The sequence below is a fragment of the Ahaetulla prasina genome, chromosome 6 (genome assembly GCF_028640845.1).
Source record: "Ahaetulla prasina isolate Xishuangbanna chromosome 6, ASM2864084v1, whole genome shotgun sequence".
NCBI lineage: Eukaryota > Metazoa > Chordata > Lepidosauria > Squamata > Colubridae > Ahaetulla > Ahaetulla prasina.
Window position 1 is genome coordinate 44,555,295 of NC_080544.1, and position 21,439 is coordinate 44,576,733.

General features: G+C 39.7%; 1 protein-coding gene across 6 annotated transcripts in view; it reads left to right on the plus strand.

The window, feature by feature from the left end:
• The window catches only part of FAM53B (family with sequence similarity 53 member B), a 119,724-nt gene extending 107,745 nt beyond the window's left edge, over positions 1-11,979 (plus strand). For all 6 annotated transcript variants that reach the window (XM_058187586.1, XM_058187589.1, XM_058187585.1 and 3 more), the window contains one exon: positions 6,263-11,979. In XM_058187586.1, coding sequence (XP_058043569.1) covers positions 6,263-6,610 — 348 coding nt within the window. In that variant the 3' untranslated portion in view covers positions 6,611-11,979. The remainder of the gene's footprint in view (positions 1-6,262) is intronic.
• Positions 11,980-21,439: the final 9,460 nt, after the last annotated feature.

Consider the following 21,439-nt stretch of genomic DNA (forward strand, 5'->3'; position numbering starts at 1 on the left):
GCCTTTTAAAACTTTTTTTTAAAAAAGAGTTTAAAGGCTCTGCCGATCTCAGCTGAGCAGTGGGATCCTCAAAGGCTTTTTTCTACTTTTAAAGGCATGTTTTTGGCTGAAGAAAAACTGCTTTTAAAAGTAAAAAAAAAATCTCTGCTGATGGTGCAGCTCAGCAGAGGCAGGGAGGCGGGGCCAGGGATTTTGCCACCTGTTCTCTGAACCTGCAACCACCATCGCTACCAGATTGGGCGAGCCGGTCCGAACCAGGAGCATTTCACCCCTGGTTTGCCCCCATTTTATGGCCTTTCTTGCCACACCTGTTAAGTTAATCACTGAAGTTGTTACGTTAGTAATGTCAGGGTTCCGACTCAGGAGCAGGTCAGGAAAGCTTCACGAGTTGACAAGTAACGTGGTTGTTAAGTGAATCTGATTTCTGCATTGACTTTGCTTCTCAGAATATGTTCTGTCCCCCCTCCTACTTCACGGAGAAACGCGAGTTTCACAGTCCTTTTATTGACACAGACCTGATTCTTCTGTAGGAAGCACAAGACTTGGCAGCGACTGTGCAGAAGCCTGCCAAGTTCTGAAGTCTTTATCTCGGACAGAGATAAAAGTACTCGTGTCCAAGTCCCGTTGCCAAGCTTACAGGAAAGAAAGGCCTTTAACTCCCGAGCGACGGAGCTGCAACACACGCTGGGTAGTTTTTTGTCTGTCACGAAGCCCAATGGCAGCTCCACCCCCTTTTATCCCCTGTGGGGTGTGGCTCCGTGACTCAGCACTCTCTGAACCTGCCACACCTCTTCCTCTGCTGCGCCCGCTTATCTCTTCGTCGCTGCCTCGGGTCGATCCAGGATTGATCCTCAGCAGCTGGAGCTTGGGGCGTTGCCAGGGTGGAGGAGGAGGGTCTGGGAGAGGGAGGCCTTGTCAGCTCCTCCTCCTGGCCTGCAGCTGGAACCTGGGGTGGAGCCAGAGAGGAGGGTCCTGAAGAGGGAGGCCTTTTTGGCTCCTCCCCCTCACTCTCAGAGTCATCCTGCTCCATGAGGACAGGCTCGGAGGCCAGAGCCACAACAGAATAGCAATAGCAATAGCAATAGCACTTAGACTTATATACCACTTCATAGTGCTTTACAGCCCCCTCTAAACGGTTTACAGAGTCAGCATATTGCCCCCAACAATCTGAGTCCTCATTTTACCGACCTCAGAAGGATGGAAGGCTGAGTCAACCTTGAACCTGGTGAGATTCTGCCAAACTGCTGGCAGCCGGTGATCAGCAGAAGTAGCCTGCAGTACTGCACTCTAACTATTGCACCACCGTGGCTCATATAAGGTTGCAAAAGGGGAATCACATGACCCCGAAATACTGTAACCATCATAAATATGAACCAGTTGCCAAGCATCCAAATTTTGATCACATGACCCTGGGGATGTTACAATGTTGTAAATGTGAAAAACAGTCATAGCTCACTTTTTTCAGTACTGTTGTAACTTTGAACGGTTACTAAACAAATGATTGTAAGTCAAGGATTCCCTGTGTTACTCATTGTAATAGTCCTTTACTCCTTTAAGTCCCAATATCTGGGATCACTTAATGAACTGAAAGTGTCCGCTTCTACTTCATGGGAAATAAGACTTAATCACAGGATAATCCTGTTTTTATATAGTAGGAGGATCAAAGTGTAACCATAACTTCCTTTTGGGAGTCTTTGTTCTTGCTATCCAATAACTCATTTTCCATTTGCATTGAATCCAGAGAGGATCAGTAATAATGGAAGCTTTGCTCTTTCCCATGGCAGTATAAAATAAGCACATGGGGAAGGAGGAACATTAAAGTTGCAGTGAAAAAGCAGCAGCAGATTTAAGGGGTTGCTTTAGATGAGGTTGGCATGCACATAATTGGTCAAAACCGAGCGCAGTTTGGAATATACTGTCGGGAGCCTTATCGTGAAATTATGGATGAAGTAATTACATAATAAATACAGAAGATAGCTCTGATTTAGAACATTTAAGTGTAAGCATTTGTGCATAGAACAAATGCTTCATCCTTAGAGATTTGGTAGGGTTGGTAGTTCTATATTTCTGTTGTTCTTACATTAAAATCAGATTGAATAAGCTCTATTTTGTACCCTTTTATATGCTAATAGCAATATATTTGTATAATTTCTTTTAAAATGTTGATTGTTAGGTGTCTTTATTACTTTTATTGTCTTTTGTATATCCGCATTAGGAGCTTTTTCATCAAAAATAAGTAAATTATGGATATGGGTTTCATTAACACAAATAAGAGTAAAGCTTGCTACTCATAACTAAAAATAAACAAATCTAGAGTTACCTGTTGGGTTTTCTTTCCTTGCATTGCAGATATTAAAGAACATACCTTATCTTCATAGCTCATTCTCACCTTCTCTTTTATCTGAGCGATGTTGATCTCTGCTCTGGCTCTAAAAATGCTGATAGCTTTGATCTTTCATGTTTCAGTTGCAACTATTTTTGTGCTTTTCTCCATAAAATTATATAAGGGCAAAGCTTATAGTAGTTATCCACAAAACTCCAATTCTCAAGCCAATTAATTTGGTTAAAAATCTATGGAAACCTTTTAAAGTTAATCAGTTGGTATCTTGGTATACTGCAGATTTTTTCAAAAAATTGTGTTTATTTGTTTATTCATTTATTCAATTTCTATAGCTGCCCGATTCAACCAAGCGATTCCGGGTGGCTTATATAGTGATTTCTATCTCAGATAAGCACATATAAGAGCCATAGGGATCCAACCAGATCACTTCATGATTTCTCCAAAAATGCAAGTGGCCCTCAACTTATAACTATTTGTTTAATGACCGTTCAAAGTTACAACGGCCCTGAAAAAAGTGACATGATCATTTTTCACGCTTACAACCATTGCAGCATCCCTATGGTCACACATGATCAAAATGCAGATGCTTGGCAACTCATATTCATGACGGTTACCGTGTCCCAGGGTCATGTGATCACCTTTTGCGACCTTCTGAAAACCAAAGTCAATGGGGGAAGCCAGATTCATTCACTTAACAACCATGTTACTAACTTAACAACTGCAGAGATCCACTTAACAATTGTGACAGGAAAGGTTATAAAATGGGTCAAAACTCACTTAATAACTGTCTCGCTTAGCAATAGAAATGTTGGGATCAATTGTGGTCGTAAGTCAAGGACTACCTGTATCTAGATTTTTCCTTTTTTTTAAAAATTGTAACAAGCTACTTTAGGGTGCCTACCCAATGATGAAACCCAATTTTAAGGAATCTTAACAAGTACATATTCTGTGGATTTGAGAGAAGCATTCAAAGCATCTTGCATTATGATCTCAATAGGTGAAACCGAGTGCCTGTTAAGGTTTTGCACCTGCCTTATCCAGGTGCTGCAGAGTTGAATAGCTTCAGCACAGATAAATTTCCCTCTGTTGGGTTGTTCTTCCTGCATAAGAAAGCAATTTCTCTATTTTCTGCCCCTTGTTACACTGAAGAAGCATACAGTATGACACATCAAAGACCGCATGTTGTTATCCACATATCTTAAATCAGTATACAATATCTCTTGCCTAGAGTATCGCTTCATCTTTTTCTAATCCCTTGTAACATTATTGTTGATTCCTTACTTCAAGAAAGGGGAAAATTTCAGATTTTGGGAGAATAGTTTTATTTATTTTTTTAAGAAATTCTAGAAGATCTAGCAAATGCAAAAGGCATGCATGCTGAACTAAAGATCTTAAAGCTCAGAATTTTTATTTTTTGAGAATCAGAATTCAAAATGTTATACTCCTGATCTCTCTTGTCTCTGAAACACATTGTGATGATATGGTGGAAAACGGGCATCACTGCAATTGTTAATCAGTTCGGAAGCAAGAGTCCTTCTTGACGGAGTCACCCACCATCTAGTAAAGTATGCATCAGTTTGGGTTTCTGATCAGTCCAGTCCTCATTTCCATTCCCTTTTCACAAGCTGAGACACATCTTGTCCCCCATGTCATTATGTGAATGACTTTATTTAAAGGCAGTCTTTTATTGCAGCAATAAATTCATTAAAAGGGAAACCCACTCTCTCTGCAACCAGGAACCCCGTTTGCTCCATCTTGTTGCTAGATTTCCAACCAACTTTTTATAGTGCGGAACAATGGATGGAGGAAGAAGAGCTAGATGGTGGTTCACATCAGTTCAGGGAAGTGATTTTGCAAGACGGCTTTTAAAAGGGAGATTGAGGTGGGTAGCGGCTGCACAGGCTGTTCCCAGAGCACTTTTTTTCAGAGGTTGCATGCCCTTGAAACAATAGAATTACAATGGGAACTACTGTTTGCTACCTGACTTGGTATCTCTCCTCTTTGGAGATGTTTTTCTTTTTTGCAGAAGATCTGTTCCCATAGCTTCACGTTTACTCGGTGCCTACCCAAAAAATCAGTAAACCTGCCCTGCCCTCTCCTAATATTTGATAATTACAATAAAACCACAAGCTGTTCGAACTTGTGTCTGGGAACTGGCCTTGAGCTTAGCACCCCAGGAATGGGCAAATCATCTGCTTGTCACTTGAATTTTGCAAACGGGTGCAAAATTCAGCGGGATATTATCTTTTGTCTCTATGAACTTTGGAACATCACCTCAGGCTTCTCGGAATAAAACTGGCAAGCCGGTGGATTGCAGTTTAAGGCAGTGCTGTGTTTGATTTCAAAAAGCTCCAGCAGAATTGCGCTCCCCCTCTCATCTAGTCACAGCAATTATACAATGGTTCAGGCTAACCAATTAATTAGCAAGACCTCTCTGCCCTGCAAATGATGAATGTTTTAGAAAGGTGTTTGGTGCTTCTGAATTTTATTGATCATAAGATGAGATGAAGGAAGGCTGCCCTGCAAAATGCTGGACCCTAATCAACAGAACCCTTGTTCTGCAATTGAGAAACTGAAAAGATCCCTTTCAGTGCAAGATAGTATACACCTTTAATCCTGGCAGACAAGTGAACAGGTGTTGACACAATTACTTCCGAGCAGAGAGGAGTGAAAAGTGCCATTCCGAGAGCTAAACCACTTCATTTGCAGCACTGTTTGCAAACGGAATTTTGGTAGTTACCAGGTAACTGGAAACCAAAGTACCATGTCAGAGGCTTGGACCTCATGATTAACAAATGCTTCCTTTGCTAATAAGCTTACATCTGCAACAAAGTCATAAAGCCTCCTTCCCAACAGAGTCATCCTTTCCCCCAAACTCTAGGAAACCTTTCAGTATGGGCAGACTTGGTTTGTGGATTTCAAGGATGGGGAAGGAAGCTTGCAAATGTGATCTTTCTGATTTGTAAATCTATAAACAGGACAAGCCTGTTTTTGGAGGGGGGGACCAGAATGACAGCGATTCAGAAGTAGAAATCTGTGACCCTGTTATCTTCTCAATGCATGAATTTAATCCATAACCCTGGATGGTTTCTAATGAGTGATTCTAAGCCTTTCTTATAACTTGAGCTAAATTATCTATCTGGCTACTTGCAGGTCCAAAAAGGAAAAGCAAAGGAAAGTAAGAAAGCAGTGCTGACCTATGGTTTTATTTTAATCCATGTTTTAAAAATAAATTACCTATCTCTTTGCAAACAGAAGAGTAAATCTCCGGTCTTTTGGATCTAAAATATTTCATGTCAGCTCCTGCCTGGCCTCTCTTTACGTTCTTGAATATTTCTGAAGGCTGACAGAAAGGCAGAACAAGCAACTTGATCATGTTCTTCCTCCTCTGAAGTTCAAATCTAGTTCCTGTGTTTGGGAGATGGGAAATCGTGACCTATGACCTAAAGATTGCAGTCTAAGAATCATGCAATAAAATGTTTTCACTGAAGTCTAGAATTAGGCTTTATACTTTGATATTGTATACTCCCTGCAGTAGTTGTGTATACTCCCTGCAGTAGTTTATACTGTGTATACTGCAGTAGTTCAGGCTTTATACTAGTATAAAGCCTGAACTACTACTGCAGGGAGTATACACAATCAATTTTAATAAAAGTCTGCTAAAAATTCAGTAAAATGTAATTAACATCTCTAACTGTTCATATCCTTGGGATAGGGCTGGTTTCTTGGCAGTACTCACGTTTTGTACATATTTCTTTATGGCAGTGAATAAAAAATCTTATTTAAGCTTTGGAAAGTCATCCTAAAATGATAAGATAACGATGCAATAGAAGAAATAATAGATTTCTGAGTGGGAAAGACTCATGGTCATGTATGGGTTGATGTACATTCAGTTGTCCGCTTTCTTTTATCTTTTTGCAGAACTGTCAAACTTTCAACAGTCTTAGCACCACAGTCGATGACTGCCCTCAGCAGAACCAGTTCTCCCTTGGCACCAGCAGCAATAACTCATGGGCCACCAATGTGGACATCATGCCTGGCAGGACACCAGCCTGCACCCCTGTGCCAGAACCTCATTCAAATTCAGAAGAACACCATCCTAACCAGGAAGAAGATTTCTCCTACGAAGACTCAGATTTCTGTGCTACAGAAGATGAGAACAGTAGGAAAGAAGTTGAACACTCCTCATGGAGGAACAGTGGGACTGGTGGGGATAACATCTTTCAGTTGGGTGGTGAATTAGATATTGAGCAAATAGAAAACAACTGAGAGCACTAAGGGGGAAGGATCTGCCTGCACCAAGGTTTTTAGCAGTGGCAAACACATGTTAATGCAAACCAGAGGAGAAAAATCTACATTTTCCCTCTCCTTGGCAGGTGAACCAGTACAAAAAGCTTTGCCAAAATTTGTTTAGCTTTTTTGGGGACTTATTAGAACTACTGTAGCTCTTCAGATAGAAAACTTCCAGTAGAACATCAACATATTTTAAAGAAAAAGAAAGCTCTGTGGATGTATCAAAACTTGAAAGGAAAGACCAAAAACTCCTGGTCATTTTTTTTTTCAAAGTAGGCTAATTAGCCGCCTAGAAAGTCAGCAGGTCCATCTCCTGAAGGGAATGGCATTTGGTAATATAAATAAGCTTTTTCTTTTTTTTTTTCTTTTTTTTTTCTTTTTTGCTGTTGGCTGATATAAATTGCACCTCAGCTATCCTTATCAAAGGAGCAAAAAGTGGAAATTAGAATTATTATTTGAATTCATTTTCTCTTGTTTTTAGATCGCCTATTAATAGATTTTACACAATCTCACAAATCAAATTCTCATAATATATGTAAAGTCATAATTCCCAGAATCACAGTTTGTTATGGTCTACTAAACACACAGATAGACAGATATACATAGACATACACTTACCAATAACATTATGAAAAGAAAGCACAATGGATTTTATCCATATCAGTAAAAGAGATCTGTGCTTATCCAAATCAAACATACAGGTATCATTTGCAATGCGCTCTTACTCATCTTCACCTGCACCAGATTTAATGGGTTGGATGCACGCTTTGATGCATGACCTCTACTTCATGGTTGCTATTAATTTATCAGCAAGAAGAGGACAGAGGTTTTGTCTAGAGAAGTAAAATATTGAGAACATTTTTGCACTCTTGATAATTTTAGTGAAATTTCAAGGAATAATGAAATTAAATTGGTGATACTATAACCTGTAATGGCGTATGATTTAATATGGGAGAGATATAATTTAGTAGTTGGCATCTGAAAAGAGATCATGGCTCTTATCTGTGAAGTGAAGTTTCTTAAACCTGCATTTTGTACCATTTGTCGTCCTTGGTATATAGTCTATCACATTCATCAGTAGAAAAAAATTAAAGATAAATCTTGTTTTTCAGTCATTACTCAGTATTTAGGTATTTTCATCAGGTGAAAAGATAAAAATAATATAGAGTATACAGTAATGTGTTACTTCTATCTTCAATGAACAACAGTAGCCCAGTAGTTGAGCACACATGGCACTGCTGAGTGGTCTGTGTCAGATTACATATGACACTTTCTGCCCCTGCTACCACGAGAGATGACTATAACTAAGAGAAAAAGAAAATACATACAGCAGAAACCCACTTCCCTGTTTCTTTAATTTGCTGTAGAAGAAATTAAATCTAGTGCAAAATACAGGCAACCAAATCTTGAAGAGTGTATTATTATTATTGTCAAAAAAGAAGAAGATCTGAGTGCATTATTCAGCATTTCCATTGATTTATGTCACCTCAGGCACTGGGAAGCCTAGCTGTAGATTCTAAAAGATACCTCTACTAGTTTCCTTATATTCCCCTTCCTTTTTAATAACCCCAAAAAGTCTTGATCAATGTTTCTCCACCTCAGTAATTTTAAGAAGTGTGGACTTTACCTCCCAGACTTTCCCATCCAGTATGCTGGGATTGAAGTCCATGCATCTTCAAGTTGCTGAGGTTGAGAAATTCTCATCTGGGGGATTATCTCTGTTTTATTTTGGGCTTGGTTTGCCTTGCCCAAACCATAAAATGATGGTTTAGTGTTTCACTGCAGAAGCAGTTTACACAGCCTGGTTTATGATAGCTACATTAAGTCTTGTGATAAAGATGTCATCACTCATTTCCTGTTGTGGTATTTATAGATTTTTCTCACCCTTTCATTTTATGCCCACACTGATTTTGCTGGTCTCCTTCTCAGCTTTCATTTCTGCAATGTATTAAATCGTATTACATATAGCATCCCCAAATTCACTAACCGTTTTAGCATACATCTTCCAAAGATGGGGCAAATAATCAAGCAGAACCAGGGTTCTGTCTTCTAAACACTGGAAATTCTGCTCAGCCACAGCTTTGGATTCTGTTTTTTCAAAATACATCTAGCTTATTTCTAGAAACAAATGAATATGCACAGGTATGTGTGTGTGTATGTGTGTGGCTTTTGTAAAATAAGTCTTGATATTCAGGAGACTAAACTTGGTGCTCAGCATAAAGCCCAGGAAACCATAGCCATGTTCTGTCGCATAAATGTGACAGAAATATAGTCGTCTAAACTTGGTGCAGTTTTGACTTGATTGTCAAGATATCTAAAGTAACAGAAGATTTTATTCAATTGTAACACCAAGCCATGCTTTAGTAACAGGCAAACAGGCCTTCATTGTCAAAGCATGCAAATCTAAATTGCCAAAAATAGAGTTTGCATTTCTCCTCTAAAATAAGATTATAATCCATTATCAGTCTATCACTTACAATTGTTATTTAGTTGGTGAGCACAAATCATAGTTTGCAGATTATGAAACAATGATGCATGATTTATTATGAAGAAGAATGGAATTCAATTTTCCTTATGAATTGAGTGGTTCTTGCATTTTATATTTCATTCTAAGGAAACTTGATCATATAGCTATGTAAACAGGGACAGATAGATCACAATAGGTAATGAGAAGAGCTTTAGACCATAACTATTCAGTGCTCTGCTTGACTTTCCATTATATTGCTGGAACATGTGTTTAACCACCACGATGTTGAATACATATTTTAAAATAGCCTTTCTCACTTTAGTATCCTCTAATTGTGATTATAATTCCCTGAATTCACAGTAGTTTAAGCTATGTGGGTGGCAGAGGCTTCGGGTTTTGCTCTAACAAAACTAATACAAAATGCTGTTTGAGATTCTAATATTCACTTGACACTCCAATAGTTACCCTTCCACCTCTTAATTCCTTACATTGGACAACCAACAATGATAATTTAGCACATAATGACGCAACCAAGTTATTCAGTTATAAATGAATAAAGTCCTTTCTTTATGGAAGGAAAAACAAGAGATTATTTCTTAAAAATGGTATCCTATTTTTATCTTTTCCCGTAATGGCATTAATGCGTATGGCACCTAAATCACAGAAGATCTCATCTAAGCTAAAGCTTTACAATTGCTCATTTAAACTTTCACAGTAGGTTTTATTTCTTCACATGTTCATTTTTATTATTTTCTGTCTGAATCTTATGTGACATATAGGCCATACGTGTATGTGTGTATGCGCATACAGATACATAAGTGAAAATAAAAATAGTATTAAGCTGGAATATCTATTTACATTTGATGCCATGGAATAACTTGGTGGTCTTTATGAAAAGACTCTGTTTTCATGCTTGCAAAATCTGTCAATTGCAACCCAAGTTAACATACATTACTTGCTTTCAGAAACATAGAAAAGTTATAAGGGGCAAGTTTTCATAAATTTGAGTTGGAATTAGGTTTTGTTTTAATAATTTGGTCTGGATTAATTATTTTTAGATCTCACTGTGGGTTATCAGGATCATGACAGATCTGGAAGTCTTCCTTCTGTATCTTTCTTGTAAAACCTCTTACTGCTTTTGACCCTTCCCTACCAATTTTACCAGGTAATGGTAGTGGCTGTAATTATGTAGCAATGTTATTATGAACACTGAATGTTAGGAGCTCTGAGAAAATCTCTTTATCTTGGCAATAGTATCAGTGCCACTGCTCCAGGTACATTGCACTCGCGTAAATGTGTCTGGCCTGAGCTTCTAAAAATTGTACTTATGCCAACATTCTGTAATTCCTGTAGGTTTTGGTTTTTTCACAAAAACCATATTCCAGTCCTTCCACCAGCTTTTGGTGTAAAGATAAAACAGTGATTGGTGTGTATGTGTCTAGCTGACTCTAAGACAAATCCCAGCATTTAATTGATATTGATCATCTGAATGTTAAGAATACCATTTTTCCCCCCAAGGCAAAATTATCCACTTTCAGACTTCAGCTCCATTAGTAGTGTGACTGCTAAAGAAAGCTTAATCCTTCCTGATCAAAAGAAAGCTTATAAGGCAAGGGTGTCAAACTCATGGTGTCATGTTATCGTCACATGACATATCACGACTTTCCCCCCTTCACTAAAATGAGGGTGGGCATGGCCAGTGTGTGATGCACCTGCCCTGCGGGCCACGAGTTTGACACCCCTTTTATAAGGCACACTGGGGGAAGATGCTTGGCAATTACACACTCTGAAAAGAAGATTTTGTTTTTCTTTTTCCTGAATTTTGTTCTGCTAGAAAAGTATTATGATACTTTGGTGTTCTGCTTTAGAGACAGGAACTTCTGCAGCCTGAACACAAAGCTATTGCTGCTGTCCTTCGCAACACCATCCAAGGAATCACATTTTCTTCTTGAGAATTTCTTCCTACATGGAAGACCTGGAGAAAGAGTAGGTGAAATGAATGGCAGAGGGGTTTGGATATTACAGTATTTTGTGATAAATGAGAAAGAATAAAATATGTGTGAGGCATGTGAAATCACTTTTAACCATACAAGTTGCTTACCGGTATTAGTGAGGACAGCACCAGAGTCGAGTGGTGGTATAAAATTTGCCTTTGTTCAAGTGATAGCCAAGCTCTTACTAGAAAGATAACCTTTCTACTGAGTGTAATAATTAAATACATTTATGCTGACAAACAAAGCCTGTTGTTTATCACCTGAATGTCACTATGGGCAAAAATTACAATGGCAAATGAATCATCTTTAATTATTGATATAAATAGAGTTCAGTCTGTAGGGTGAAATGTGCAAGTATGCATACCATGTTATTAGATACAGGTTTTGGTTGTATAACATCTGGACAACCAATCAGGTAGCATTGAGTAAGCTCAAAGAGCTTATTCAATGCAAATTTTGAATAATAGATTTGATACTCAGGTTACATTTATACAGTCAAAGATCTGTTGAGCAGTGGTTGAAAATTCCTACCATGGTATATTGGAATAGGCACTCAAATGGATTATTACTTAGGCTGTAAAATTGTCAGATATGGCACATTGATCCATATTTCTTATCAGCATAGCTGTTCTTATTTTTTTCTTTGAAAAAAAAAGCACTCTGTGCAAATATAATTCTGTGCAAATATAACATTTAGCTGTGGTACTGTTAAAATAATTGCAATTTTTGGATCAGATCCATATCATGATTGTAGTTGTGCATATATATGTAGGTCTTTGGTTATTCAGGTTTTCTTCCGCGTAAAACCCGAATAACCAAAGACCTACATAGAAACACCCGCGAAAACCTCAAAACACACACACACACACACACACACACACACACACACACACACACACACACACACACATATATATATGTATGTATCTATATATGCATCAAAGTAACTGGGTTTGGTTTGACTTACTTCTGAGTAAATGTGTAGGTTGTGCAGTAAGTTATTGAAGACTTATTAATTTCAGTAAGTGGTAGCTTCAGTTCATTTAATCTGGATCCAACCCACTGGATTTATTTTCCATTTTATTGCATGGTTCTGTCAAAATTCTCCCCACCAACTTTGTTACATAGATTTTTTTTTTTTTTACTAAACATGTCCTATCCTCGGAGAAATGGTTGCCCGTCTGCTGTGCACAAATATAGCATGTTCTTTGCTGTCACATTTTCACTTGGAAATAATGATTCCTAATCATAGCATTTTTATGTGGGCTTGCCAACAGAGAGTACATCTTATGCCATTAACCTTATGCTTTTTGAGATAGTGTATCAGCTTTTACTTAACATACATCTTGATTAATGACAGTTTGCTTTGTCTTTAGTGCTATAGAGGCAGCCTTTTCTTATTTGGGGTTTTTATGCATAAGGGCCTTTCTAAAAACAAAAAGGGCTGCAAGCTATGAGAAGCTAAGTACACAGAGTAGGAAAGTGCCCCCCACCCCCAGAGGATCACTACCCAACTCGCCTAGCTGTAGCTTAGTTTATATAGCTGCAAACTTTCTTTGCCTTAGCAATGATGCTTCACTAGCAAATGGCCTTACAGTGAACACATCTGCATACTTAACAATATAGTGTTTGCCTAAGATTAATCCCAGGTGATGTTTCATTGGATTGCATTGGGTTTGGTGATGTTGTATGATTTATGTATTGAAACTAAAATTTTAAAGCCTTACTTCTTTTTTTTTTAAATAGAAGCAAAATGTTATGGGATGTAAGGATGTGTGTATACGTATGTATGGGTGTATATATAGAGGAGACGTATGTGCATATATATGTAGGTCTTTGGTTATTCAGGTTTTCTTCCGTAAAACCGAATAACCAAAGACCTATAGAAACACCGAAACCTCAAAACACACACACACACACACACACACACACACACACACACACACACACATATATATATGTATGTATCTATATATGCATCAAAGTAACTGGGTTTGGTTTGACTTACTTCTGAGTAAATGTGTAGGTTGTGCAGTAAGTTATTGAAGACTTATTAATTTCAGTAAGTGGTAGCTTCAGTTCATTTAATCTGGATCCAACCCACTGGATTTATTTTCCATTTTATTGCATGGTTCTGTCAAAATTCTCCCCACCAACTTTGTTACATAGATTTTTTTTTTTTTTACTAAACATGTCCTATCCTCGGAGAAATGGTTGCCCGTCTGCTGTGCACAAATATAGCATGTTCTTTGCTGTCACATTTTCACTTGGAAATAATGATTCCTAATCATAGCATTTTTATGTGGGCTTGCCAACAGAGAGTACATCTTATGCCATTAACCTTATGCTTTTTGAGATAGTGTATCAGCTTTTACTTAACATACATCTTGATTAATGACAGTTTGCTTTGTCTTTAGTGCTATAGAGGCAGCCTTTTCTTATTTGGGGTTTTTATGCATAAGGGCCTTTCTAAAAACAAAAAGGGCTGCAAGCTATGAGAAGCTAAGTACACAGAGTAGGAAAGTGCCCCCCACCCCCAGAGGATCACTACCCAACTCGCCTAGCTGTAGCTTAGTTTATATAGCTGCAAACTTTCTTTGCCTTAGCAATGATGCTTCACTAGCAAATGGCCTTACAGTGAACACATCTGCATACTTAACAATATAGTGTTTGCCTAAGATTAATCCCAGGTGATGTTTCATTGGATTGCATTGGGTTTGGTGATGTTGTATGATTTATGTATTGAAACTAAAATTTTAAAGCCTTACTTCTTTTTTTTTTAAATAGAAGCAAAATGTTATGGGATGTAAGGATGTGTGTATACGTATGTATGGGTGTATATATAGAGGAGACGTATGTGCATATATGTACATTCACACGAAATGTAAACATCTGAAATATAAATTTATGTTTACGGCAAATACTTTTGATGGTAACATACAGGGGTGCTGTTCAGAAAAAAAAATAATGATGTTCAGCTGCATCTATGCTTGGTCATATCCACTGAAAAAAAAATCCATTTGATTCCTCTAATGGGGATCTTGTGCTCCTGCTGGATTGGTTAGTTTACTGGAACTAGCTCCTGTAGCAGGTTTTGATCAGGTATATTGACTTTTTTTGGGTGAACATTCACTACCATCACAACAAATATTTTTATTTGCTAAGCAGTACATTCTAATCAGCAGGGAGACGGTCAACAGCTTAGTTGGCACACGGATCAATCTACTGTGGAAATGTAATGACAACAGCAATAAATGGCAATATTTTCCCTTTTTTTAAAAAAAAGTTTTTAAATGCAACTTTTATGGAAGGGTTTTGTCCTATTAGCACTGATGAATGTTCTTATAGGGAATGTATTGTAGATCTACAGTCATTGCTATTTAGAACTGGTTTTCATGAAACGTTATATTTAATGACACACTGAAGAAAAAAATAAGGTGAAACAGAACGTATTTCTGGATTTTACTGTAACTTTTCACAAGTAGCATAGTTTCTTTGGCCCAATGATAATTGTATTACAAATACATTTTAGATACTCCTTGTTGAAACAGGACTAGAGAATATTTTTAGAATTATAGCAGTCTTTTTCAGCATTTTATATTTTCAGTGTCTAAGAACCAATGAATCAGAACATGATGATGGTCAAAAAGCCTTTGAAAATCCATGAAGTCTAGCGATGTTTAGTTTCTAGGGTGTGTGGGTGTGCGTGGGTGTGTGGGTGTGTACACGTACATACATATGTATGTGTCTTTTTGTTCATGGTAATTGCACAGATGCAAACATATTGACATATATACAAAGTCAACTCTGTAGTTGGTGTTTGTTCAAAATCTAATGTTGGTGAAGACTGTTCCCTGACATAAAAAATTAAGAAAACTGCTGATTTGTACTCTCTCAAATGACTTTATTGCACTATAGAGCAGCGCAGTCTCAGGAATTTACTTGTTACTCTGTGTAAATAAAGCTTTCTGATTCTGTAACTGCTACTCAGCACTTTTCTTTTCTTGTGTTATGTTACTGTTAAATGTTAAATATATTCAGCTGCTGAAAAAGGAGGCATGCTTTCATTGTGCCTCTTCACTATTTCTGTATTCTGTATATTATCTATATCTATATCTATAAAAGCCAAATACCACTCACTCATCACAAAATCTCCAGAACCACAAAGCCTACAAACTTGAAGTTTGGCACGTATGTTCCTCTTGGCTTCTAGGTGCTAAGAAAGGATCTTTTGAAATGACCATCAGATCATTAGTATTTCTTATATTATTATTAACATCCTCTGATGCTAAGGAGTTAAGACGTTCTACTCACCTCCCCTCCTGAAAAGAACTCTGTTCCAACTGCCACTTGGGCATGGGTGTGCCCAGCGCATGACTCATCTGGCCTGCGGGATGGGAGGTTAGACATTCTACCCCCCAGAAGGGGATAAGATAGGAGAGGCATTTGTGGGGCAAGCCAGAGGGAGAGGAAATAGGAGAGGATCAATGGGGCCAGCCTGATGGAGAGGATAAGATACTTTTCTAGTTACCTTTCCTAGTTACCACTGCTGCTGATATTCCTTCTACTAGCATAATACTACCAACATTTGAATGGCAGCTATGCCTCACAATAATTTTAGAGTACAGGAACATCATATGACCTGATGCATTTGCATTCTGAATATAACTCAGCTGGAGAACACAAGGTTGGAGAAGAGTAACTTAGATAAATTCCAGAAAATGTAAAGATTTACACAACAGTTGTCAGGAAGATGGGAAGTACCAGGTGGTCCTTGACTTGCAACCACAATTGAGCCCAAAATTTCTGTTGCTAAGTGAGACAAGTTTAGTGAATTTTACCCCACTTTATGATCTTTCTTGCCACAGTTTTTAAATGAATCACCCCAGTTGTGAAGTTAGTAAAATGACTGTTAAGTGAATCTGTCTCCTCCATTCACTTTGCTTGTCAGAAGGTTGGAAAAGGTGAATCATATGACCCCAGGACACTGCAACCATCATAAATACAAGTCAGTTGCCAAGCATGTGAATTTTGATCACGTGACCATGAAAATGCTGCAATGGTTACCAGTGTAAAAATGTTCCCTTTTTTCAGTGCTGTTGTAACTTTGAATGGTCACTAAATGAACTGTTGTAAGTTGAGGACTACCTGTAGGAGAATCTGCAATTTTTTTTTAACACAGTTGAGTATAGTTGTCTATATAATTAGCTCTTTAAAAGCTTCTCAGTTTATCTGAACATTGAAAGTCAAGTACCCACCTGATTTGGGAAGAAACCATGGCACCAAGCTCACCATGTCGCCCATCAATAGGAGGGAGATGCAAATTAATATTTTAGTGGGCACACATTGCAACATTTGAAAACCCCTGATTTAGGAAAATGAAATGGGACATCTTTAGGCATGAAATTATCTACAAGTAATTTTATTTATTTTGTTTATTTATTTATTCAATTTCTATACCGCCCTTCTCCCGAAGGACTCAGGGCGGTTTACAGCCAAGATAAAAACAACATGGACATAAACAAAAATTAAAACATATTAAAAAACTAATTCTAAGATTGGCCAAATAAGTTAAAACTATCCTAAAAACCTTCATAAAACCCACATTAAAATTTCGTTAGGCTAGCCCCGCACAATGGAATAAAAAAGAGTTGACGCAACCCCGGAGGTAGCTCATTCCAAAGGGCAGGTGCCCCCACAGAGAAGGCCCTCCCCCTGGGGGCCACCAGTTGGCATTGTTTGACTGATGGCAACCTGAGGAAGCCCTCCCTGTGGGAGCGCACAGGTCGATGGGAGGCTAATGGTGGCAGTAGGCGGTCCCGTAAATAACCCGGTCCTATGCCATGGAGCGCTTTAAAGGTGATAACCAACACCTTGAATTGCACCCGGAAGACCACCGGCAGCCAGTGCAGCTTTTGCAGGAGAGGTGTTACATGGGAGCATCGTGGTGCTCCCTCTATCACCCATGCAGCCGCATTCTGGACCAGCTAGAGCCTCCTGGTGCTCTTCAAGGGGAGCCCCATGTAGAGAGCATTGCAGTAGGCCAGGCGGGAAGTGACAAGGGCATGAGTGACCGTGCATAGGGAATCCCGGTCCAGGAAGGGGTGCAACTGGTGAATCAGGCGCACCTGATAAAAAGCTCCCCTGGCGACGGGGAGCTTGCTTGCTCTTCAGTGATCCTCTAAACTACTAATTTAATTTCTTTGTGTTAAAGAACCATAGATTTCATGCTCTGTAGCATAAGCAGTTGAGGAAATATTTTCTTTCATTTACATCCATCTCCTTTCTCTCACAAGTCTACTCAAGCTTTACAGAAACAAAATCTGCCATCCTAGTCCTGGAAGAAAACTTGAATGATTTTGGCCATATACAGTAACAAGAGTAAAACTTGAGCCAAGGACCAGTGAGAATTAATAATGGCACAAGGATTATATTTCTGGGCTCAGGTGTTCATAAAGCTCAGTTCATATGCAACATAAGCAGTGTTAACCTCTGAATTCACTACGGGCTTTCAATTAATATAACTTGTCCATCAAGTTTTTCAGAAGGATTTTTTCTAAATCCAACCTTGCTTATTTGATTTGTCAGTCCACTTAATCATGGTGATCCCTTTATCAAGAGAATAGAAAGAGAAGGTTCTCCTAAGTCTGATTCCTCAAAAATCTGACAGGATGGGCTCTAGAAGAAATGTTGGTAGGATCAGAGGATTTCCATTAAACAGATCCATTATTTCATTTAGTGTATTGCAGCACCCAGGACCTCTAGTTGCTGCTAGCAAAATACTATTGCCTACAATGTGAATCTCCAGCCACAATATTTTCCAAGCCAGTGTGTGAGTCAGCAAAGCCAGTACAAAATGGCGATGTGCTTTGAACCTAACATTATGAGGACTTTCGACTGATTCCCCAGCTCAAGTCAGCTGAGTTCAGTCGGGAAATCTGTTGCCACCCAACAACACACATAGGCCTTTAAAAATTTGTTGTAAAAATAAATATTCTTCCACAGAGCTAATGTTATTCTGTGGAAAAAGGCATGTTTTGGAAGAAAAAATGCAGAAAAAAATATTTTTGGTAAAATAAAAGATTAAAAAACTTATTTAAGAAGCCTTAAATCATGAAAATGCTATGAGCAAACAATTTAAGGGACATATATGAAAATATATAGTGACCTCTCACATTGAGTAAACGGCTGCCAAAAAGGATTTGATAATGACTAAAGTATTTTTAGATTCTTTTTTTTATTAGCATCTGTTAACATTGTGCACTAAAAGGAATATTGACTATTTCCAAATTTTTTCGGCATCAGTATCGGTGTACCCATGTGCTTCATACTATGTACTGTTCCAAATCAAAAATGTCCTTACAGTAACACACAAATAGATGAATAGATGTGGGAATCATCAGATTTGTTAAATCTAAGATTCAGCTGTCACAGATAAATGTTATACTAATTCCTATGTGGAAGTGTTTTATATTATTTATAGTAGCACATGTATAGCTAACACTTTCTCTTCCAATTTGGCCAACATCTAGTCATATCTATAAATGAAGCATATCACCAACGCCGATCAAATCCACTTTTTTCCAACTTTTATGACTGGAGAATTTTAAATTCTCGGTAAACCTTCTAAATACTGTTACGGTGTGGCACCAAATCAAAAATGTTTCTGTGGCAATGGATCCAAACAAGAATATATTTATACAGGAAAGGAATCTGGTTGCAACAACTTGTTATTGATAGCCCAAGCTGAACAATTTTGCAAAGATATTTTTTAGAGCAGGCATGTCCAGCCTTGGCAACTTTAAGATCTGTGGCCTTCAACTCCCAGCATTCGCCAGCCGGTTATCCTTTTCATCAGAGAGACTTAGATGTTTTGTTAAGTTAAAACAACATGTGGAAAACTGTACAAAAGTACAGTTTCTCTGCTCTGCCCCTCTCTTCTTCAGCCTCTCAACTATTGCAAGTCTATCCCATTATTTCTAGATTTGCAGATATTTTTGAAGAAGAATCTGGAAGTTGCTAACTGCAATTCCAAGTAATAATTAATATTCATTAATGTCTTAATTCCTTCTTTTATGGAATATTATAAATGGAAATGTCAAAATGCATGTCATCATGAAGTCTGGGATCTTGAATGCCAGTCTCATGAGAAGCCAATTGTATATTGGGTATGATTCGCAACCAGGTTATAATTAAATTTGACAGAACAACTCATATAATTAGAGGGTATTAAGAGGGTTTCTTTTTAATTGTGAAGGACCTGATCTGAAGGAGAGGTGCCTGATGCCGAGACAAGAAATTCATTTTTTCACATGTCAGGGAAAATATCTTAGGGAATTTTATATGTTTGAAAACCGAACAATCACTTTTAGGATGCAACTGCACAGGTGTTTTCCCATATAGGTAATCCTCGACTTACAACAGTTCATTTAGTGACTGAAGTTATAGTACTGAAAAAAGTGACTTATGACCATTTTTCTCACATATCACTGTTCGTGGCATCCCCATGGTCACGTGATTTATATTTGGATGCTTGGTAAGTGGTTCATACGCCTCTGACCTGGCGTAGATCTCAATTGGCTCCCTGGTTCTCCGGGGAGCTGAGAGAGATGAAACGCCGGAGAAGACGCCTAGAGAGTGTTTGGAGGTCCAGCAGGTCCGAGGCTGATCGGACACTAGTGAGGTCCTTTACCAGGACCTACCTAGTGGCAATGAGGGAGGCGAAACGCCCACGCTTTCCACCCTCATTGCGTCGGCAGATAACCGCCCGCCGGCCTGTTTCGGGTGACCCGTTCCCTCCTTCAACAAGAGGGGCGGGATGACCCTCTGCAGGGTCGAGCCGAGGAGTTTAACGGTTATCTATACGATAAAATCGTTCAGCTTCGTGATGGCTTGGACCATGATTGCGATGATTCAGCCGAGGTGACAGAGACTCGTCTTGTTGAGGTTATTTGGGATGAGTTTGATTCTGTGGCTCCCGTGGACAGGTTGCTGGGGAGGTTGCATGCGACTACGTGTTTACTGGACCCGTGTCCTTCCTGGTTAGTACTGGCTGCTCAGGAAGTGATACGAGGCTGGTTCCAGGGGATTATAAATGCTTCTTTGGCTGAAGGGGTTTTCCCCACCGCCTTGAAGGAGGCGGTGGTGAGACCTCTCCTGAAGAAGCCTTCCTGGACCCAGCTATTTTGGGAAATTATCGTCCAGTCTCCAACCTTCGCTTTTAGCGAAGGTTGTAGAGAGTGTGGTTGCATGGCAGCTTCCCGGCACCTGGAGGAAGCTGTCTATCTAGACCTGCTCCAGTCCGGCTTCCGACCCGGTTATAGCACGGAGACGGCTTTGGTCGCGTTGGTGGATGACCTCTGGAGGGCCAGGGACAGGGCTGTTCCTCTGCCTTGGTCCTATTAGATCTTTCAGCGGCTTTTGATACCATCGACCATGGTATCCTGCTGCGCCGTTGGAGGGATTGGGAGTGGAGGCACCGCTTATCGGTGGTTCTCCTCCTATCTCTGACCGGTCGCAGTCGGTGTTGACAGGGGGCAGAGGTCGTCCTCGAGGGCCTCACTTGTGGGGTACTCAGGGTCGATTCTCTCGCCTACCCTGTTCAACATCTATATGAAGCCGCTGGGCGAGGTCATCAGTGGTTTCGGGGTGAGTTATCATCTGTACGCTGATGACACTCAGCTGTACTTTTCCACCCCGGACCACCCCAACGAAGCGGTCGAAGTGCTGTCCCGGTGCCTGGAAGCCGTACGGGTCTGGATGGGGAGAAACAGACTCAAGCTCAATCCCTCCAAGACGGAGTGGCTGTGGATTCCGGCACCCCGGTACAGTCAGCTGCACCCGCAGCTGACTGTTGGGGGCGAGTTAGTGGCCTCAAAGGAGGTGGTTCGCAACTTGGGCGTCCTCCTGGATGGCCGGCTGTCCTTTGAGGAACACCTGGCGGCCGTCACCAGGAGGGCTTTTTACCAAGTCCGCTTGGTTCACCAGTTGCGTCCCTTCCTTGACCGGGATGCCTTATGCACGGTCACTCATGCTCTGGTTACATCTCGGCTGGATTATTGCAATGCTCTCTACATGGGGCTGCCCTTGAGGTGCACCCGGAGGCTGCAGTTAGTCCAGAATGCAGCTGCGCGAGTGGTAATGGGAGCCGCTCGAGGCTCCCACGTAACACCACTGCTCCGTAGTTTGCACTGGCTTCCTGTGGTCTTTCGGGTGCGCTTCAAGATCCTGGTTACCACCTTTAAAGCGCTCCATGGCTTAGGACCCGGGTACTTATGAGACCGCCTGCTGTTACCGTATGCCTCCCATCGATCCGTACGCTCTCACAGAGAGGGCCTTCTCAGG